This window comes from Tasmannia lanceolata, unplaced genomic scaffold, assembly GCF_043159265.1.
Source record: "Tasmannia lanceolata isolate RefF3 unplaced genomic scaffold, GAP_Taslan_0.1 ptg000011l, whole genome shotgun sequence".
Classification (NCBI taxonomy): Eukaryota; Viridiplantae; Streptophyta; class Magnoliopsida; order Canellales; family Winteraceae; genus Tasmannia; species Tasmannia lanceolata.
This window is the reverse complement of record NW_027518688.1, coordinates 22828464-22845344: the sequence shown is the minus strand read 5'-3', so window position 1 is coordinate 22845344 and position 16881 is coordinate 22828464. Positions and strand designations below refer to the sequence as shown.

General features: G+C 36.3%; 1 protein-coding gene across 1 annotated transcript in view; it reads left to right on the top strand.

Annotated features, from left to right (window-relative positions):
• Positions 1-16881, top strand: part of LOC143886669 (uncharacterized) — a 96407-nt gene that overhangs the window by 30818 nt on the left and 48708 nt on the right. Inside the window, exons 11-18 of the mRNA XM_077390730.1 lie at positions 939-1022; positions 6038-6133; positions 6297-6398; positions 10435-10503; positions 11636-11731; positions 11871-11978; positions 15437-15550; positions 16476-16559. Coding sequence (XP_077246845.1) covers positions 939-1022; positions 6038-6133; positions 6297-6398; positions 10435-10503; positions 11636-11731; positions 11871-11978; positions 15437-15550; positions 16476-16559 — 753 coding nt within the window. The remainder of the gene's footprint in view (positions 1-938; positions 1023-6037; positions 6134-6296; positions 6399-10434; positions 10504-11635; positions 11732-11870; positions 11979-15436; positions 15551-16475; positions 16560-16881) is intronic.

Genomic DNA, 16881 nt, shown 5'->3' with positions numbered 1-16881 from the left:
TTAAAGGGGTGTCAAAAAGTTCGGCTTTCCTGTTTGTCAAAGTCATAGCTTTGAGCCTTTGACTATGGCTTGGGTTAAGGCTCTCCCTTCATTTAGATTTGTTTCCGCCTATGACTTCTCATAATAAAAACCCTGTCTCCTCGACCCCCCTCCCCTTCTTCGACTTTCTTAATAAAAACTCTAACGCCTCTACCCTCTACCGTCAGGTTTTTTATGAATATATATATATATATAACAGAAAGGAAAGATTGAGGGCTAGGAACATAACAGAGAACATGACGTTGGATAGGAGAGAATGGAAGCAAATGATCCATGTAGGCGAACCCAACTAGTGTCAGGATTAGAATTAGTCAATTTGAGCCAGGTAGATCCTTTCACCTTCTTCATGAAAATTTTCCAAAGGATTCATTAGACGACCCCAACTAGTTTGGGACAAAGGCTTAGTTGAGTTGAGTTTATTTAACAAAAAGTATCGAATCCACGAATCACACTTTTTGGAGTTTGTTGAATCCAACACCTCGAATCTGTGTTGGATCCCGACACGCTATTCCGAATTCATGCAACATAGTTTTTAAATATATCTGAAACTAAAGGATCTGTAATTTGTTTTGAAACCATTTGATATTACTAAATGATGTCTCAGAATGCAAGTCCTTTTGCAGTAGACCCTGTGGCAATGAACTGATTATGCTAAAATTTCTAATTTGCTGAACTCTAAGGTCTATTTAAGTTTATGTGAAGTGACATGAAATCATATTCGATAGATCTTCTGTAGAAGCTTTATCAATTCTTGTTTTTGGAAGAAGAGGGGGGGTGGGGGTGGGTGGGGGGGGTGGGTTCTATCTTATGTATTCTTGATCCTGTAACTTTCCGATGATTGTTTTAGTTTCTGGTTCTGCACGAACATATGTTGACTTCTAACATATGTACTATTGTAGCTGTGGGTAGGGCACGGGAGTAAGGCTGCAGAGGAGAAACAATATTTTGACAGCCACCTTGCACCCTTTTATAGAATTGAACAGGTACCTTTTTGGAATGCTTTTGCTATTTTCTGGCTTGTTCGTTTCATTATCCTGGTTTTTCTGCTGAGAAAAAAAACAGAAGATTAATCAATGGCGCTTTCTATCATAATTGAGCATTATTGGACTGTTTTCATTTCTAGTCGGTTAGGGGTGTCTGCCATGTCTTACGCAGTTAGTGCAACATCGTACTGGAAATAAACATGTATATATGTTTATTTATATTCTTCGGTTTATTTTATTACACACATTCTTTCTAACATTTCACTATCTGGTGTATCTGTCTGATACTTCTGCTTGTGTTTGTGTTCTTGCATGACTTGTTTAGTTTTGTTAAATTATCCCTGAAGGACATTTGCTGCATATGAAACATCTTTCCAACCTAACGATGGATATTTGATTGATCAAAATATAACTGGATGGTGTATAAATATTTACGTTTAAACTATTTATCATTGAAAACAGTCTTGAAAGCATTGTGAAAACTTTTGTGAGACTCATTATCAGTCTTTATAATTGGAACTCTATTGAAATGATATGTGGGAAATAATATCGATCAGGCGCTATTTATAATAAGCCAGTCCCAAATTCCCTGTCATCAACTTCCTAACTTACACTAACATAGATATCCCATTCTAAACCAGCTAAGCTTGATAAGATTAGGATGATAGATTCAAGTTTCTGCTGAAATATACACGTTTCCACCGAAACATGTCAGTTTCCACGTGCACCGACACGAAACTCTAATAGAATCGTTTGAGTATTGTATGTCAATTAAAACGTACATGTTTTCACCGAACGTATACGTTTCTGCCCAAATAGTCAAAACAAAACTAAAAAATCTTCGCTTTACAGCGCCCGTGATCTGGAGTTGTCAGGAGGAACTTGGAGATTTTTTTATCAGCCAACCGTGAGATGGTCTGCCTTGCTCGATTTGGAGTTGTCAGGATAAGCTTGGAGATTTTTGATGCCAAGTCTCCTTGATTCTATTTTTGCTTTGTTTTATTTTGCTTCCTTTTGGCTTTCTCTATTGTACTGACTATCTTAGTCGTGCTTTTTCTTTATCAATAAATATATCTAGCGTTAAAATAAAAGTAAAAAAATACAATGATTGTGATCATCATACTATTGGTCTTTTTCTGAAAAAATAAAAATAGATGTCTATAAGATCATTGCCTTGCATTAATTGGTTTTTCTTCTCCGTCTCTACCCTCTTGCCATTTTTGCGATTTCTTTGGATCTCCCACCATCCTGAGGGTCGTCATTTCGCTCCTCACGCCACAGGCTGCCATCAGGCCTCTAGTCGCCGCGAAAAACCAGCAAGATGACCCATTCTACTTGTTCTTCGGCCAGAAATTCTCCTTCTCTTTGTCGTTTGGTAAAGAGGAGAGGAAACAAAACCTAACCCGTAATTCCTATCTCTTAGGCTTTATAGAAGGGACTGATATCAGCATTATCATAATTTGATAATGACAACGCTCTTCATTTTACTCATTTTTTTAACTGGCTGTTAAAGGCTATAGAATGAAGAGCGGTGTCATTATCAAAATATGGTGGGGTGAAAAGAAATATTACAAATAGAAATGTTTGTCAAATAGGTTACTGTCTAATACGTATAAGAAAAATATCATTTCATCACCTTATATAAATTACAACTTTCTCTTTATTCAGCACTACCATCTTTTAATAATGCACCATATTATTTCAAACATGGTAGCAACGCATGTCACTAGGTGTTCGATGTTGTTAAACCATTCTTAATGGTTATCAAGGTTATGTGATGGTCTCAAAGTGTGTATTTGAACTTATTCTAGCATTTCCTTATGTTTCATCTTAATTTTGAATTATTTGCATCGGTCTCCATACGTTTCTGCAATTTTACAGGATTTCCACCTCAATTTCCTATCGAAACATAAATGTTTCCATTTCCATGATGATCGAAACCCATACCGAAACCGGCATTTAGAATCCATGATTAGGACTGCTAGAACATGCATCCCAAAAGAGAAAATAGTTCCATTGTTCTTTTAGAAAATCTTCAAGGAATCTTCCAATCTTTCCCAAATATCAACTTCAAGCTTTCCTTCCTCTTTCTGATTATATTTCTGCTTATTTTTTCTATTTCCCATTCCTAGAATGTTTCCAAATAGTAGACATTCCAAAAGCTCTAATTTTTCCAATTTTTTTCACTACTAGTTGTAAGTCCAAAAAAATGCTTATTGTGATCAATTGCTCAAATGAGTACTTAGTTACAAAGCTATGCACGTTGGAAGGTTTGCAAGCTTAGGATGTGCAGGGCAATATTTTCTCTTGATTATGAGTAGAAAGATGAAATAAGAAGGGAAAGCAAAGGATAGGGAGATGGAGAAGAAAGAGAATAAAGGAAGTTCGTGTGGGAGAAAAAAAATTAACCTCCCGGAATTTCCGAAAATGATGGATATTCAAGAGTATTTGGTTGCCTCCAAATCTTCACAGCAAGATTCTCAGGGTGGTTCTAACTTTTAACTTTTCTATGGTTTTGATTGGTAAAAAATCAAAGGCTTTATAGTTTTTAGGAAACTCTTTCACCTAACATTCCAATTTAAAAAAGAATTTTACAAGATTCCACCAATTAAAATCAAGATTTCTATTTGGGTTAAATCATCAACATACAATTCACCTAAAATAGAGGTGCCAGTGGGGCCGGTTGTCACAAATTTTCATGTCCTTCTTTGACCATTAAAAACGGAGAAATAGAGAAAGACCATTCTAGAAGTGTCTGAAAGCTTTTTTCTAACTCTCACTTCACTGCCAATAACTTTAATCGCCCTTTCCCGCCATGAAATTTGAAGAGCTGATCACTGAATATATTCAGTCGTTAGGATTAGCTTTACCCGTGGCGATTCTTGTGGCCTTTCGGGCTGGACGCTCACGAGGGTCGAATAATGAACCCCTAATATCCTTGATCTTCTTGTATAAATAAAGTCTGCATCGGTAGAATCGACAGAATTGAAGACATAATTGAAATGATGAGCAATTGGAATTAATCGCCCTTTTAGAGAGTTGGGATATGCTTGTAGCCTGGCATGGATTCCAAAGTAGAAGATTTGGGTGTTCAACAAGTGCAAGTAATAAGGTTAAAGTTATTGGCAATGAAGTGAGTTAGAAAAAAGCTTTCAGACACTTCTAGAATGGTCTTTCTCTATTTCTCCGTTTTTAATTGTCGAAGAAGGACATGAAGCTTTGTGACAACCGGCCCCATTGGCACCTCTATTTTAGGAGAATTGTGTGTTGATGATTTAACCCAAATAGAAATCTTGATTTTAATTGGTGGAATCTTGTAAAATTCTTTTTTAAATTGGAATGTTAGGTGAAAGAGTTTCCTAAAAACTATAAAGCCTTTGGTTTTTTACCAATCAAAACCAGAGAAAAGTTAGGATGTTCTATATCTTTGCGCATTTAGGTCTCGAAGCTCCATATATCTTTACATCCCCATCATTGTTTCAGTATAATAAAATTTTGTTCAAAAACGCTAAATAAGAAGTTCATTGTCATCCTAAGATTACTGGAGACACAACTATATGCAAGGAGACGGGGAGAGCCTCACCCGCATTGATCATAACAGTTGAAACTTTGAATTTTTATCTTGTACTGGTCCCTAAAGAGATGGTGATGCCAATAAATCAATGTGCTAACCATGCTTTTAGATTTTGGCCGAAATCCAAAATTTCTGCTGAAATATTTCTGTTTATGTGAGAACCTAGGCTTTTAACTGTCATTTAACATGCATTAATTATGTTATCTATACCTTTAATTGTATTAGAATAAAGGAAGTTCGTGTGGGAGAAAAAAAATTAACCTCATGACAACCACTTTTTATTCTACATATCATTCATGTTCTCAAATTACCCCCACCCTAGAGCAATTTTGAATTGACCTTTGCCTTTGACAAGTGATGTAGATCTGCCTAGGAATTGCAAAATTTCTGCAGGAAACCATCAAGAACCATTTAGCACAGTAATGGAATGACAAATTTGCTCAAAAACAGTCCCAAAACAGCAATTGCACTTAAGAAACGGGGTATGAGCAGTAATATGCAGAAATTTAGCTGTTAATTGATGAAAATGAGCAAGATGATCCAGAACAAGAAAAAAAGGATAGAAACTGAGATTTTATTCAAATTGTAAAGGGACACTTAGCTCAGCTGAAACCTAAAATTCGGAGGAAGAAGAGAAGGCCTTCAAATTCCAGTATTTCCCCTCTAACATCACTCAAAGATCCTCTTACAAGTAGCAACAAACAACAGCCTCTTCTCGCCAAACTGGAGTTTTACAAATACTACTTCAAAATCAGCCAAAAATCCCCTAAAACTACAAAAGAAGTCCCTTATATAATGGGCTTCCAACTCCTTTCCCCCCAATTTTCAAAAAAACTTACTTTACCCCTCGCAACCGCTCTTATTACAATTATGCCTTATAAATGCAAGAAATTACAACTGATACCACGGCTAATTCCTTATTACAATTGTGCCCCTACAACACTCCTAGAGTTGGCCCTCTTATACTATGGCCATGACCCGGTCCTCATCAACAAGGCAACTAGTTACTCTAAACCGAGATACAAGACTATGAGAACGACTTAACCAAAGAAAAACCTTGATCATTTGGCAAGACAAAGAATCTTCTAATTTTTCATATCTCACTCAGAAACTTTTTTCTGAACAGTTCTACCCTGGACTCTTTCATAGCATTCCTTACTAATAACCGAGTGTGAATGGTAAGGTCATACTTTTCACTTAAATGTGGATGTTGACTCTAACTTTTTCGTTAGGGTAACCTGAAGAGAGTTGTTTCTTTCCCAAGTACAGTATGACATAAGGTGTGAATGATTTTCTTTTTATTATATATTCATTCGTGTTTTAGTCCTTTATTGATGTGCTACATATCTTCTAATTCCATCAATTTTTCTTATATTGATAACTTCACTGTGATTTTATCAGTGATGAATGTTCCAGCATTTAGTGGTTGTTTTCTTTGCAGCTTATATTTGCGACTGTTCCAGTTTCAAAACTTGGCAAGCCACCTAGTATTGTGACAGATAGAAATATCCAGTTACTCTTTGAAATTCAAAAGAAGGTACTCTGTTTTTTATGTCATCTGTGAATGTAATCTTGATTTGTAGCATACTATCTTAGTTATTCTAGATTTATGCTGTCTATCTTAGTTATAAAGATGCTCCATCTCAGTTTTTTACATTGAGTGGCTTATAATCTGTATATTCTTTGCCCAATTTTGACAGATTGATGGAATTCGTGCAAATTATTCTGGATCTATGGTATCTTTAACTGACATTTGCTTGAAGCCACTTGGCCATGACTGCGCAACACAGAGCGTTCTGCAGGTACTATGGTTGAATTTATTTAAGTAGAATTATTTATGTTTACATACATATCCCTTGTTTCTACGAGTTGCATGTGAAGTATGGGTGCACAGGTTCATGTCTATGTTTCAATCCTCTGTTACTTGAAACTGAGAGGCCATTTATCTTGGGAGGGAGATTGCGTGGAGATGTAATGTTGTGTGCCTCTAGTAGTTCATGCTGTTGTGTGTTTACTTTTGGAATTAATGTATTCATCTATGATTTATGCAACATTCTCTTTTCATGTTAAAAAATTCAAATGGCATTGCAGTTGCATGCTACCTCTTGGGAGTAGTAGATCTATTTGGGGTTTTTTTTTTTTTTTTAAATTTAAATTGTTGGCTGTTTTAACTAAAGCCATCTATGGGTACCGAAGGTGAGCTAATTTCTGGATTTGATTGTACAGCCAAATAAGCAATATTTTTGACTTCTAACAAGTGTTGCTTCAGTATCCATGGTGACTTTGATGAATGTAGTGAGCTACCTTTGATGAAAAGTTTTATTTGGACGGTCATCTTGTGGTTCTTATACCACCAAACATCTGTTTGAGTTTGTATTGCTAACTAATATATTGTCTTTGCTTATTTTTTCTTGGAAAAATGTAGTTGGCCAAAAGTATAGGTGGGGGCCACCTTTTTTTTTTAATATCGACTTTAGAGACTCTAGACTATCTACATGTTATTTGATTATCCAGAATGTTCTACCGATCTCCACTTTGGATGGACCATTCCACTAAAAATATCCTCCATCAGACGCTCCAGGCACTTCAATTTGTGGCCTGTAAATGGTTGGCTAAAAAACTAGAACAGGAACATCCCACGATTTTTTAGAACAAATGAGATTTTACCAAAGAGATGTAATGCAAAGGAAAACTTTTAGAAGGACCTAATAATTCCAGGGCTGAAAGAATAACACTAAACTAAATATCAGGTGTATCTGCCAAATGCCAAATGACTACCAAGGTTTTAAATCTCGGTTTCGGTTTCGGTCATCTGCTTTCGGTATGAAATTTCGGACGAAATCTTGTAAAAATTTCCGAAACGTTTCACCAAAATTTCCGAAATTTCGGCCGAAATTTCCGAAACGTTTTGGCGAAGTTTGGTACTTTTTCGAAACAATGTGTATTTTATTTCGTTTTCTACCGAAACCGAAATATTTCGGCCAAAACGTTTAAAACCATGATGACTACATCACTACAGGAAACACCACTTGTACTTTTGCATGTTAGTATTATCCATGATCACCAGTGCCATAGATCTCTTAACTTATACTCAAGTTCAGTGTTACACATCATTGGTGCGTGCTTGCAATTGAAGAGTGTGTATAAGGCCTTACATAATTGGCTAAGTTTAGTGCTGTGTTGGCTTTTTTTATGCTACTCTCCGGAGCTTTGGACTCTTCTTCCAGACTTATTCATTTTGGATCTCTTCTGATTTAGGGTGATTAACCCCATGTTTCAAATTTGGATTTAGTAGTGTAAGGAGGCGGGACGAGGATCTAGTAAATCTGACTGGACAGGAGGTATCTAAGAGAGATATCGTTGGTTGTAGTGGAAGCTTGCCTCAGGATTTCTGTGCGACAGTAAAATCCTTACTAAGTTGAAGGGAGAGTTTTATAAGACACCTGTAAGGCCAGCTATGCTGTACGGCTCAGAATGTTGGGCCACCAAGAAGCAACATGTGCATAAGATGAGTGTAGCGGAGATGCGAATGCTTAGATGGATGTGCGGCCACACAAGGTTAGATAGAATTAAAAATGAAGACGCTCGTAAAAAGGTGGGGGTGGCACCAATTGAGGAGAAGATGAGAGAGCAACTCTTAAGATGGTTTGGACATATCCAACGTAGGCCTTTGGATGCTCCGGTGAGAAGATGCGACTCGTGCCAAATTGATGGAGTAAAAGGAGGTAGGGGCAGACCATACAACTTGGGTAGAAACAGTGAGGAAAGACTTGATAGCTAGGAACATAATAGAGAACATGACCTTGGATAGGATAGAATGGAAGAAAATGATCCACGTAGAAGAACCCAACTAGAGCCGGGTAGATTCCTTTCACCTTCTTCATGAAATTTTTTAAAGGATTCATTTAGCCGACCCCAACTAGTTTGGGACAAAGGCTTTGTTGAGTTGAGTTGAGATAATGAAAATTTTGCATTGTAACCATGGCTTTAAATTTCCCCGAAATGACCAAAATGTTTCCGTTTCCATTCCCACCGAAACGAATTATCAACGAATTCCTTCCTTTCCATGTCTTTAATTTCGTCAAAAGTCTGAAAATTTCGACCAAAACTCCAGAAATTTGAGCGAAATTCGACCGAATCCCTGAAATTTGACTGAAATGGCCAGAATGACAAAAAAAAGAAGAAAGATGTTATGATTTGCGTTTCATTTCATTTCATTAATGTAGGGAATGATATTTGATAGGCAACATCATTGAACTGCATAGAAAAGTAACCATATCTTATGCATGGGATATCAGATCGGCTTGAGACCAATAATACCTAGTAACTCTATGTAGTATTGAAGGGACACCGGTCATTGTACTTTCTTATACTTCATTACAGTGTACTTCTTTAGTTACTTCATTGTTCCAAACATGCGCGACAACGCATGCCACTAGATGTTCGATGTGATTAAGCTATTATGGATTCCTTTCTTGCTTATGTGATGGTTTCTATGTATGTATATAATGTATTCATGCTTATTCTAGCATTTCCAAAGTTTCATCTTAAATTTCATCATCTGCATATATTTCTATAAGTTTCCGTGATTTTACAAAATTTCCATCGAAATTTCCACCGTAACCGAAATACTTCCATTTATATGCCGAAGAAACCGATACCGAAATTTAAAACCTTGATTGTAACATCCCACGTCTACCATGAGGCTAGCTTGCAGTTCAGTTAACATATTATGATGTTGATCTAATTATTGTTCATTTTTGACTTGTCTTTTTCTCCTTGTACTGTCTGCAGTTTTTTCATTCCTGTTCTTAGATCATTCTTTGTTTGTAAAGCTTAATCTTTTCTTTTATATATTTATGCAAGTAAATTTTTTGTGATTGAAGCCTTTGGAAATTTATGTTTCAGAATGAATAAACCTAATCATTTCTTTTTCATTTGGTCATTGATACCTTAATTTTTATTTCATCGCCACATGTTTGATATGGAAAATCCTGTACTTTATGGGCTGCACTCACCATGCACCACTTTTTATCTTTATGGTATATTAAGGTTTTAGGAATCATTACTCATTATTTTTCATAATTTATTTATAGTTGAGTTTGTTGGGAGTCCGCAGAATTAGAAAAACGACATGGTTTTTACAACAATTCTTTATCTGTTTACTTTTTGCATCCATGCATACTTTGATATTTTGGCAATGACGACATGATATGTGATGGTTTTCATGTGTTCTAGTCATGAAGCACTATTTCCCCCAGGCAGTTCACTATGTGTTGCTGTGTTTGCTTTACATATGATATGCGATTGTTTCCATATGATCTAATCATGGAGCACTATTTACCCCAGGCAGTTCATTATATGTTGCCGTGTTTGCTTTACATACTTTTATATCTTCACTAAAATTTTAATCTTCTTTAATCACATACATCATTTATGTGCTGTACCCATTATTTTAAATTTCGGACCAAAATTTCAGATTTCGGTTGTGTCCGGAACCAAAATTTGGCCGAAATCCAAATTTTGCCAATTACCAAATTTCGGAATTTCGGACGAAATTTCGAAAAAATGCATTTAAAAAAAAAACCCCGAAATTACCGTAATTTTGGCCTAAATTTTGAAATTAATAAAATATTACTTTTTTATTACCGGATTCGGCCAAAATTTCAGAATTTCGGCCAAAATTTCGGTTTCGGTGAGGGCCGAAACGTATACCGAAACCGAAATTTAAAACCATGGCTTTACCAAAGATTTTCTTATTGATATCATCTTAAAATATTCATGTTTATGGTATGCTCTCTTCTAAATGGTTAACACAGATTATTTTCATCTGATCAGTATTTTAAAATGGACCCAGAAAATTATGATGAATTTGGCGGAGTTCAACATGCCGAGTATTGCTTTCAGGTACCTTTTTGTGATTCCATGTCTTCAATTTTAGAACGGATTTTCTATGTTATGATATATCCAAAGACAACAGTACACAATTTACTCCAATGCAGATCTGATTAAGTATTTATATTCTATCATTTACCAGAAACTTCAAATTTACTTCTAAAGTCCACATTTTATTGCTTTTAGTGTCGACTTAATCTTTCAAAAACATAAAGTTTCAACTTATTCTGGACATGTTGACACGATTTTGTACCGTGTCAAGTGTGAAATATTTGCTGCCAGTCCTTCTAGTTAGATACTGTTTTAAGTCATCTTTAACTATTCTTTAATTAAATTTGTTGTCAAACACCCCCCCTCCCCTCCCCGCGCGCGCAACCAGGACCACTAAAACCTAAAATCCTTAAGAAAATCTACTTATAATTTTATATTAATTGCATGCCTGTTGGTCTCTCTTTCTATATTGAAGACTGAGGACTAGAGAAGTCGTGCTGTCATGGAGCGTCGAAGAGAAGTCCACGATTGTAGCTTAGATTGATGAATGCAACACTACCTAATTATCTCATCTCATGTTTGCTTCAGACTTGTAGTTGCTTAATCCTAAGATTGCTTAGTTTGATAAATGATTATCAAATTTCTCTTGTTGCAAAGGATGATTACTAATTGGTAATTTTATATGATTGTGTGTGGAGGGATGTGTCCCCATTTTTCAATTTTAGAGGTTACCTTGTTTCCATGTTTGACACTTGATACGTGAATCCATGTCCACAGATTATAGGTTATATTTGATGTTTCTGCTGCTTTTTCGGTCTCCCCTTTCTTCTTTTGGACTACATTGGTTTGTTTCAGTATGTGCTCAAAGCTTTCAACAAAAATATAAATGGGTATCTGATATATGTATAAACACAACATGCACACACATATAACAATGTAATCATTGATTTATATATAATGGCTTGCAATTCTTGATTTTCAATTCCGAAGCGATGGACTTATGATATAATTTTGAGAAATATTAGCTGTGGAATTTCATTTCAGCTGATTGTTTGGCTTAAAGGCTCATTTTAATAATTTTAATCTTTGCTTTATCATAAACTTGGCTGTCTACACTCACATGCTTGAGAATACTGACTCATTTGGCATTCAGCATTACACGTCTGCAGAAACATGTTTGAGTGCATTTCAGGCCCCGATTGATCCAAGCACATCATTGGGGGGTTTTTCTGGAAGCAACTATTCGGAGGTAATATCTTGAAATTCTGCATAGGAAGTCTCCTGAAAGCAATTTTCATGGAAATACTAGTCTAGTTATTTAAATCTTCTGAAAGCAATTTTCATGGAAATACTGGTCTAGTTATTTAATGAAGCTGTTTCTGTGGCAGGCTTCAGCATTTGTAATAACCTATCCAGTAAACAATGAGATTGATAAAACAGGCGATGAGAATGGAAAGGCAGTGGCTTGGGAAAATGCTTTCATTCAATTAGTAAAGGTTTATTGTTCTGGGATTCTATTCCGTTTTGCCATATCATTATGCTTATATTCATTATGGTGATTCTGCATCCTTTACAGTTATATGCAGTTGTGTATACTCAGATCATCTATAGGGTTTTGTGTTTGATGCACACACTTTCCTGATTCCAAACTGTATAGTGGCAATCTTAACATGACATACATGGTAACCAATGTATGACTTGGAAGAATAGTAGAACAATGCTGGGGCATTAATTCAGTGGCCTGAGGACTCCATCAAAGTCATGAATGAAGTAAATTTTTGTACTGAGGGATGATGGCAAGTACCACCAACTTGGCGTATGACGTCCGGTTTGAGTAACAAGAAAACTTTAAACAGTAGAAGATGCAAACATGGAAAGTATATTCTAAAGTAAGCATTATGTAGAAGGTTTTAGTAAATATGTTAGGGCTGATTGACCTTATTGTGTGTTGATTACCAGCACACTTTCAGTATGTTTGTTGTTTTATCTTGCTTATATTATAAAGTATTTATTAGTTGTTGTTAGAAATGGGGATTAGGTTAATGAGGAAGAAGAAGAGGAGTGGAGAGGATGGAGAGCTCCTCATGTAAATGATGTATATATAGGCCCAACTAGGGCAATCATGGTACAATGACTATAATACCCTCTACACGACAAGTAATGCCTAATCTACCCTTATACATTATTCAACTCTCTCCCTCAAGCTGGAGTGTATATACTATGGAACTCTAGCTTGCTACAAAGAAACTACAACAAACAACTAAAAATAACCATACAAAAAAAATAATAATACAATAATCTTATACACACAACCAGCTTAGTACAACACTCCTCAAGTTGGTGTGGTGAATACATAATGAAAAGTCTAATAATAAAAGCAACGGCCACAAGAGTATAGCAGCGAGATCAACGGCCATAAAAAAAGAGCAGCTCCCTCTTTATTAGCATGAAAGCCAGAGCGATCAGAACAGGGCCTCCCCCGAATGAGAATCCGACAAATAAATCTGCAAACCACGAAGGATGGAACGGAGGCACCTCGACAAGAAAATATTAGCGATCCAACGAGCAAAATAGGCACACCAAAGGGGCGCATACGAGCAATGGTGAAGTACCACGAGCAAAGACATTAGCTAAGCAGCGCAACACCAATAGAAGAAGAAGAACCGCTGCAGAGGTGATCGAAACCAACCAACGACGGAGGACACCGTATAACCCCAAATCTCTTATTCCTTCTTTTCTTTCTCTTTTGAATCTCACATCTCACATCTCAACCCCAAATCTCTTATTTTTCCACACTGTGTCACTACCATCCCATTTGGGAAGAAAACTTCTTCCCAAATCCCTTTCTTGGCATCCTAAACTCCACCCAAATCCTTTATTTATCTTTTCTTTATTTTTTTGGGCTTGTATGGCCTTTGTATTTGGTTACATTTACTTCCCAAAACCCTTTTCCATTCCCAAAACTCAACTCCAAATTCCTTCATTTTCTCTTTTCTATATATTTTTGGTCTCTATGGCCTTTGTCTTGCTCTCCAAGGTGCACCCCAAGTGTTCGATGAAATGTCCAAGAGAGATTTGGTGCACTGAGAGTCCTTCTTTTCTTTGCAAGTTGAAGGCTTCGGCCTCAACTTGAGGGGGAGTGTTGCCATGCAGTTGTCATGTGTTCTTTGTTGTCTTTTCTTGCCTTGGTATTGTCATCTTTCTTAGTGTTGTCTTCTTTGTTGTCTTTTCTTGTCTTGTTGTCTCCGGGCTCATGTAGTCTTGCCCGAGGGGAGTGTCAGTGGTTGGTTGACGATTGTTCTTCCTCGTCTGTCTTATTGCCTTCTCTAGTTGATGTTTGTTCACCCTTCTAAGGTTGTTTTCTCCCCTCTTTGCATTTCCGTTTCTTCACATTGTTCTTCCTTCGCATTGTTAGTTGCTTCGTCGCTCTTCGCATTGTTTGTTGTTTCTTCTCCGTGTTCTTGGTCTTGTTCCTTGCGTGTAGGTTTACGCATTCATCTTATTGTCCTGTATGCCCGGTCGATAGCGTGGCTATTGACCTTATCTCTTTAGGCGACATGTTGGTTATCCCACATTGACATTGTCTCTAGACGATGGTGTCCCCATCATTGGTTGGTTATCTCCAGGCGACGGTGTCCCCCGTCGATCCTCTGGATGACGGTGTCCCCTATCGTTGGTTATTATGTACCTCATCAGCTCCTTCATTAGTTTTGATTCCCTATGTCTGGCCAACAACATTTGCTCCTCTTGAAGGAAACCAAACAAAGACCACAAAAAATATTTGTAATGAATTAGAAAAAGAACCAGGATAATGGAAGTTTCTTAAAAAATTCCACAAAAATGTAGAAAGGCAAAAGCAGTCTACAAATAGGGTCAAATGCATAACAATTCAATGCTCAAACAATTATTTGCAAATAAGCTTATTCTAAGTTACTCAAATGGGACACATTAAGACCAGTTTGGGAAGTGATATCGGTGAGTTGAATTTCAGGGGCTGGAAGGTCCCATTTATGACACTAGTCAGCTCATGTAAGCAGGCTCAACTACGATAACAATTTTGGAATTCAATCTAAAAAAATTTTGCTAGCATGATTACCTAAAAAGCATATCAGACAATGACGAGAGAGAGAGAGAGAGAGAGAGAGAGAGAGAGAGAGAGAGAGAGAGAGAGAGAGAGAGAGAGAGAGAGACATTATTTATTCTTTTATACTTTTAGCACTCCCCCTCACGTGTAGCCCCTCTTTTTTGGGCTGGCCTACACGTGGCACATGTGGCCACTCTTTTGGGTCTGGCCATTGCATGTGGATTTTTGCTATCAAGGAGGTTGGAACTCGGGACCATGGCCTCTGATACCATGTTAGAAATGGGGATTAGGTTAACGAGGAAGAAGAAGAGGAGTGAAGAGGATGGAGAGTTTCCACCGACAGAGCTCCTCATGTAAATGGTGTAATATAGGCCCAACTAGGGCAATCATGGTACAATGACTATAATACCCTCTACACTACATGTAATGCCTAATCTCCCTTTATACATTATTCAACAGTTGTGGTACCTTCCCCATTTCTAATGAATAATTTTGTACTTAAAATACAAAAAAATGAATAATTTTCTTTCCAAATTTCTTTGTTTTAGCTATTTTAAATTAATTCAATTGCCTATAAAAACATGAATGAATTACCAAATTTACTGTAAAGCCTTAAAAGTAACGTGTTTATCTGTAGATCCCGTCACTATGTCAATTAGATAAAAAAGAAAAAAAAAGAATATTAATTGAAAATGAAAATATGTACCTTTTAAATTCCTACGTTTTTATGTTTGGATGCATCTTCTTCATTTCTTTTTTATACTGCTGTATTCGCCCAAGTTTTAATTGGTTCCTTATCATTTACTCTTCAAGTTTGTCTTGAACGGTTAAATATAATGAGGTAGAATCTGATTCATGTCTATTTCGCAGGAAGAGCTCATAGCAATGGTACAGTCACAAAATCTTACACTTTCTTTTTCATCAGAGAGTTCAATCCAGGAAGAGTTGAAAAGAGAAAGTACTGCGGATGTGATAACAATATTGGTGAGTATTTGCTTAAACAATTCCTGTTAGTCATTGGAACCTAATATTCTTAAGCTTGAAAAGATAAAGTACTATATGCAATCATTATTATTCCCAAGAAAGACCAACCCAGAGGTATTCTTGACTTCAGACTATTAGTCTTTGCAATTGTAGCTATAAAATCATATCAAAAGTTATTACTAACAGATTGGCAGAGTTTACTTGAAAGGAACAAGGTACTTTTGTTAAAGGTAGAAACATTTCAAAATCTTTGTTGTTCAATAAACGGCTTAGAGCATATGTAGAAAGGTTTATGGTGGAAATGTAATGTTTAAGCTTGACATGACAAAGGCATATGATCGAGTAAGATGGGACTTCCTCCTAGTTGTCCTCACAAAATACGGATTTGGAAATACCTTCATTTTCATGATAAGCAGATCTATATCAAATTGCTAGTTTTCTATATGCATAAATGTTGAACCAATGGATTTTTTCAAGTCTAAAAGGTGTCTTCGTCAAGGGGATCCTCTATCCCGCAATCTGTCTATCGTTACAGAGGTGTTGAGCAAGGGAATAAAATGGTGTTTCAGGACAAGATGTCAAACCACTTTTTTTGTTCTAGAGGGTGCATTCCCATCTCCCATTGCCTATTCGTAGACGGTATAATAATCTTCACCAATGGAAAGAAGAGATCTTTATATAACATAATTAAGTTCCTTACCCTATATGAATCAGCTTCAAGGCAGCTCATAAATAACGTATTAGTCTATTGGAACCCATTTTCATAAGTCTGCCTGGACAATGCAATGAGAGGTTATTTTCACTTTGGTGATAGACAACACAAAAATGATGAACTATTTTCATTTTTTTGTTCTTTTAATTATTAACAAGTTATTCTTTTAAGAATTCTTTTAAGTGTCCTTTCTTTTCTCTTACTTTGAATCAGGTAAGCTATCTTGTGATGTTTGCTTACATATCTTTGACATTGGGAGATGCACCTCGTTTGTCTTCTTTCTATGTTTCATCTAAGGTATGATTTTATTCTCTATTGAAGTTCAGTTCTATTAGGTTTGTCTATTTTTTAAATGAATGATGTGTGTGCCAAGTGATCGTGCCCAATTATTTGTTGCACAATATATGTATAACTATATATATTTATTTTGTGGCATTCCATATGCTTGGCTGTGGTTCCAATAGTGATGCAAGGAAAAACTCTCTTATGGTGGTGCACAGATTAAGAATGAACTAAAAATTCCTTTCGTTTCTAATGCCGCATTCTTATACTTCTCATGCTTCATACGGTTGTCCTATGTTTTACTCCTTCCATTTTGCTGCCAAATTTTCTTCATGCT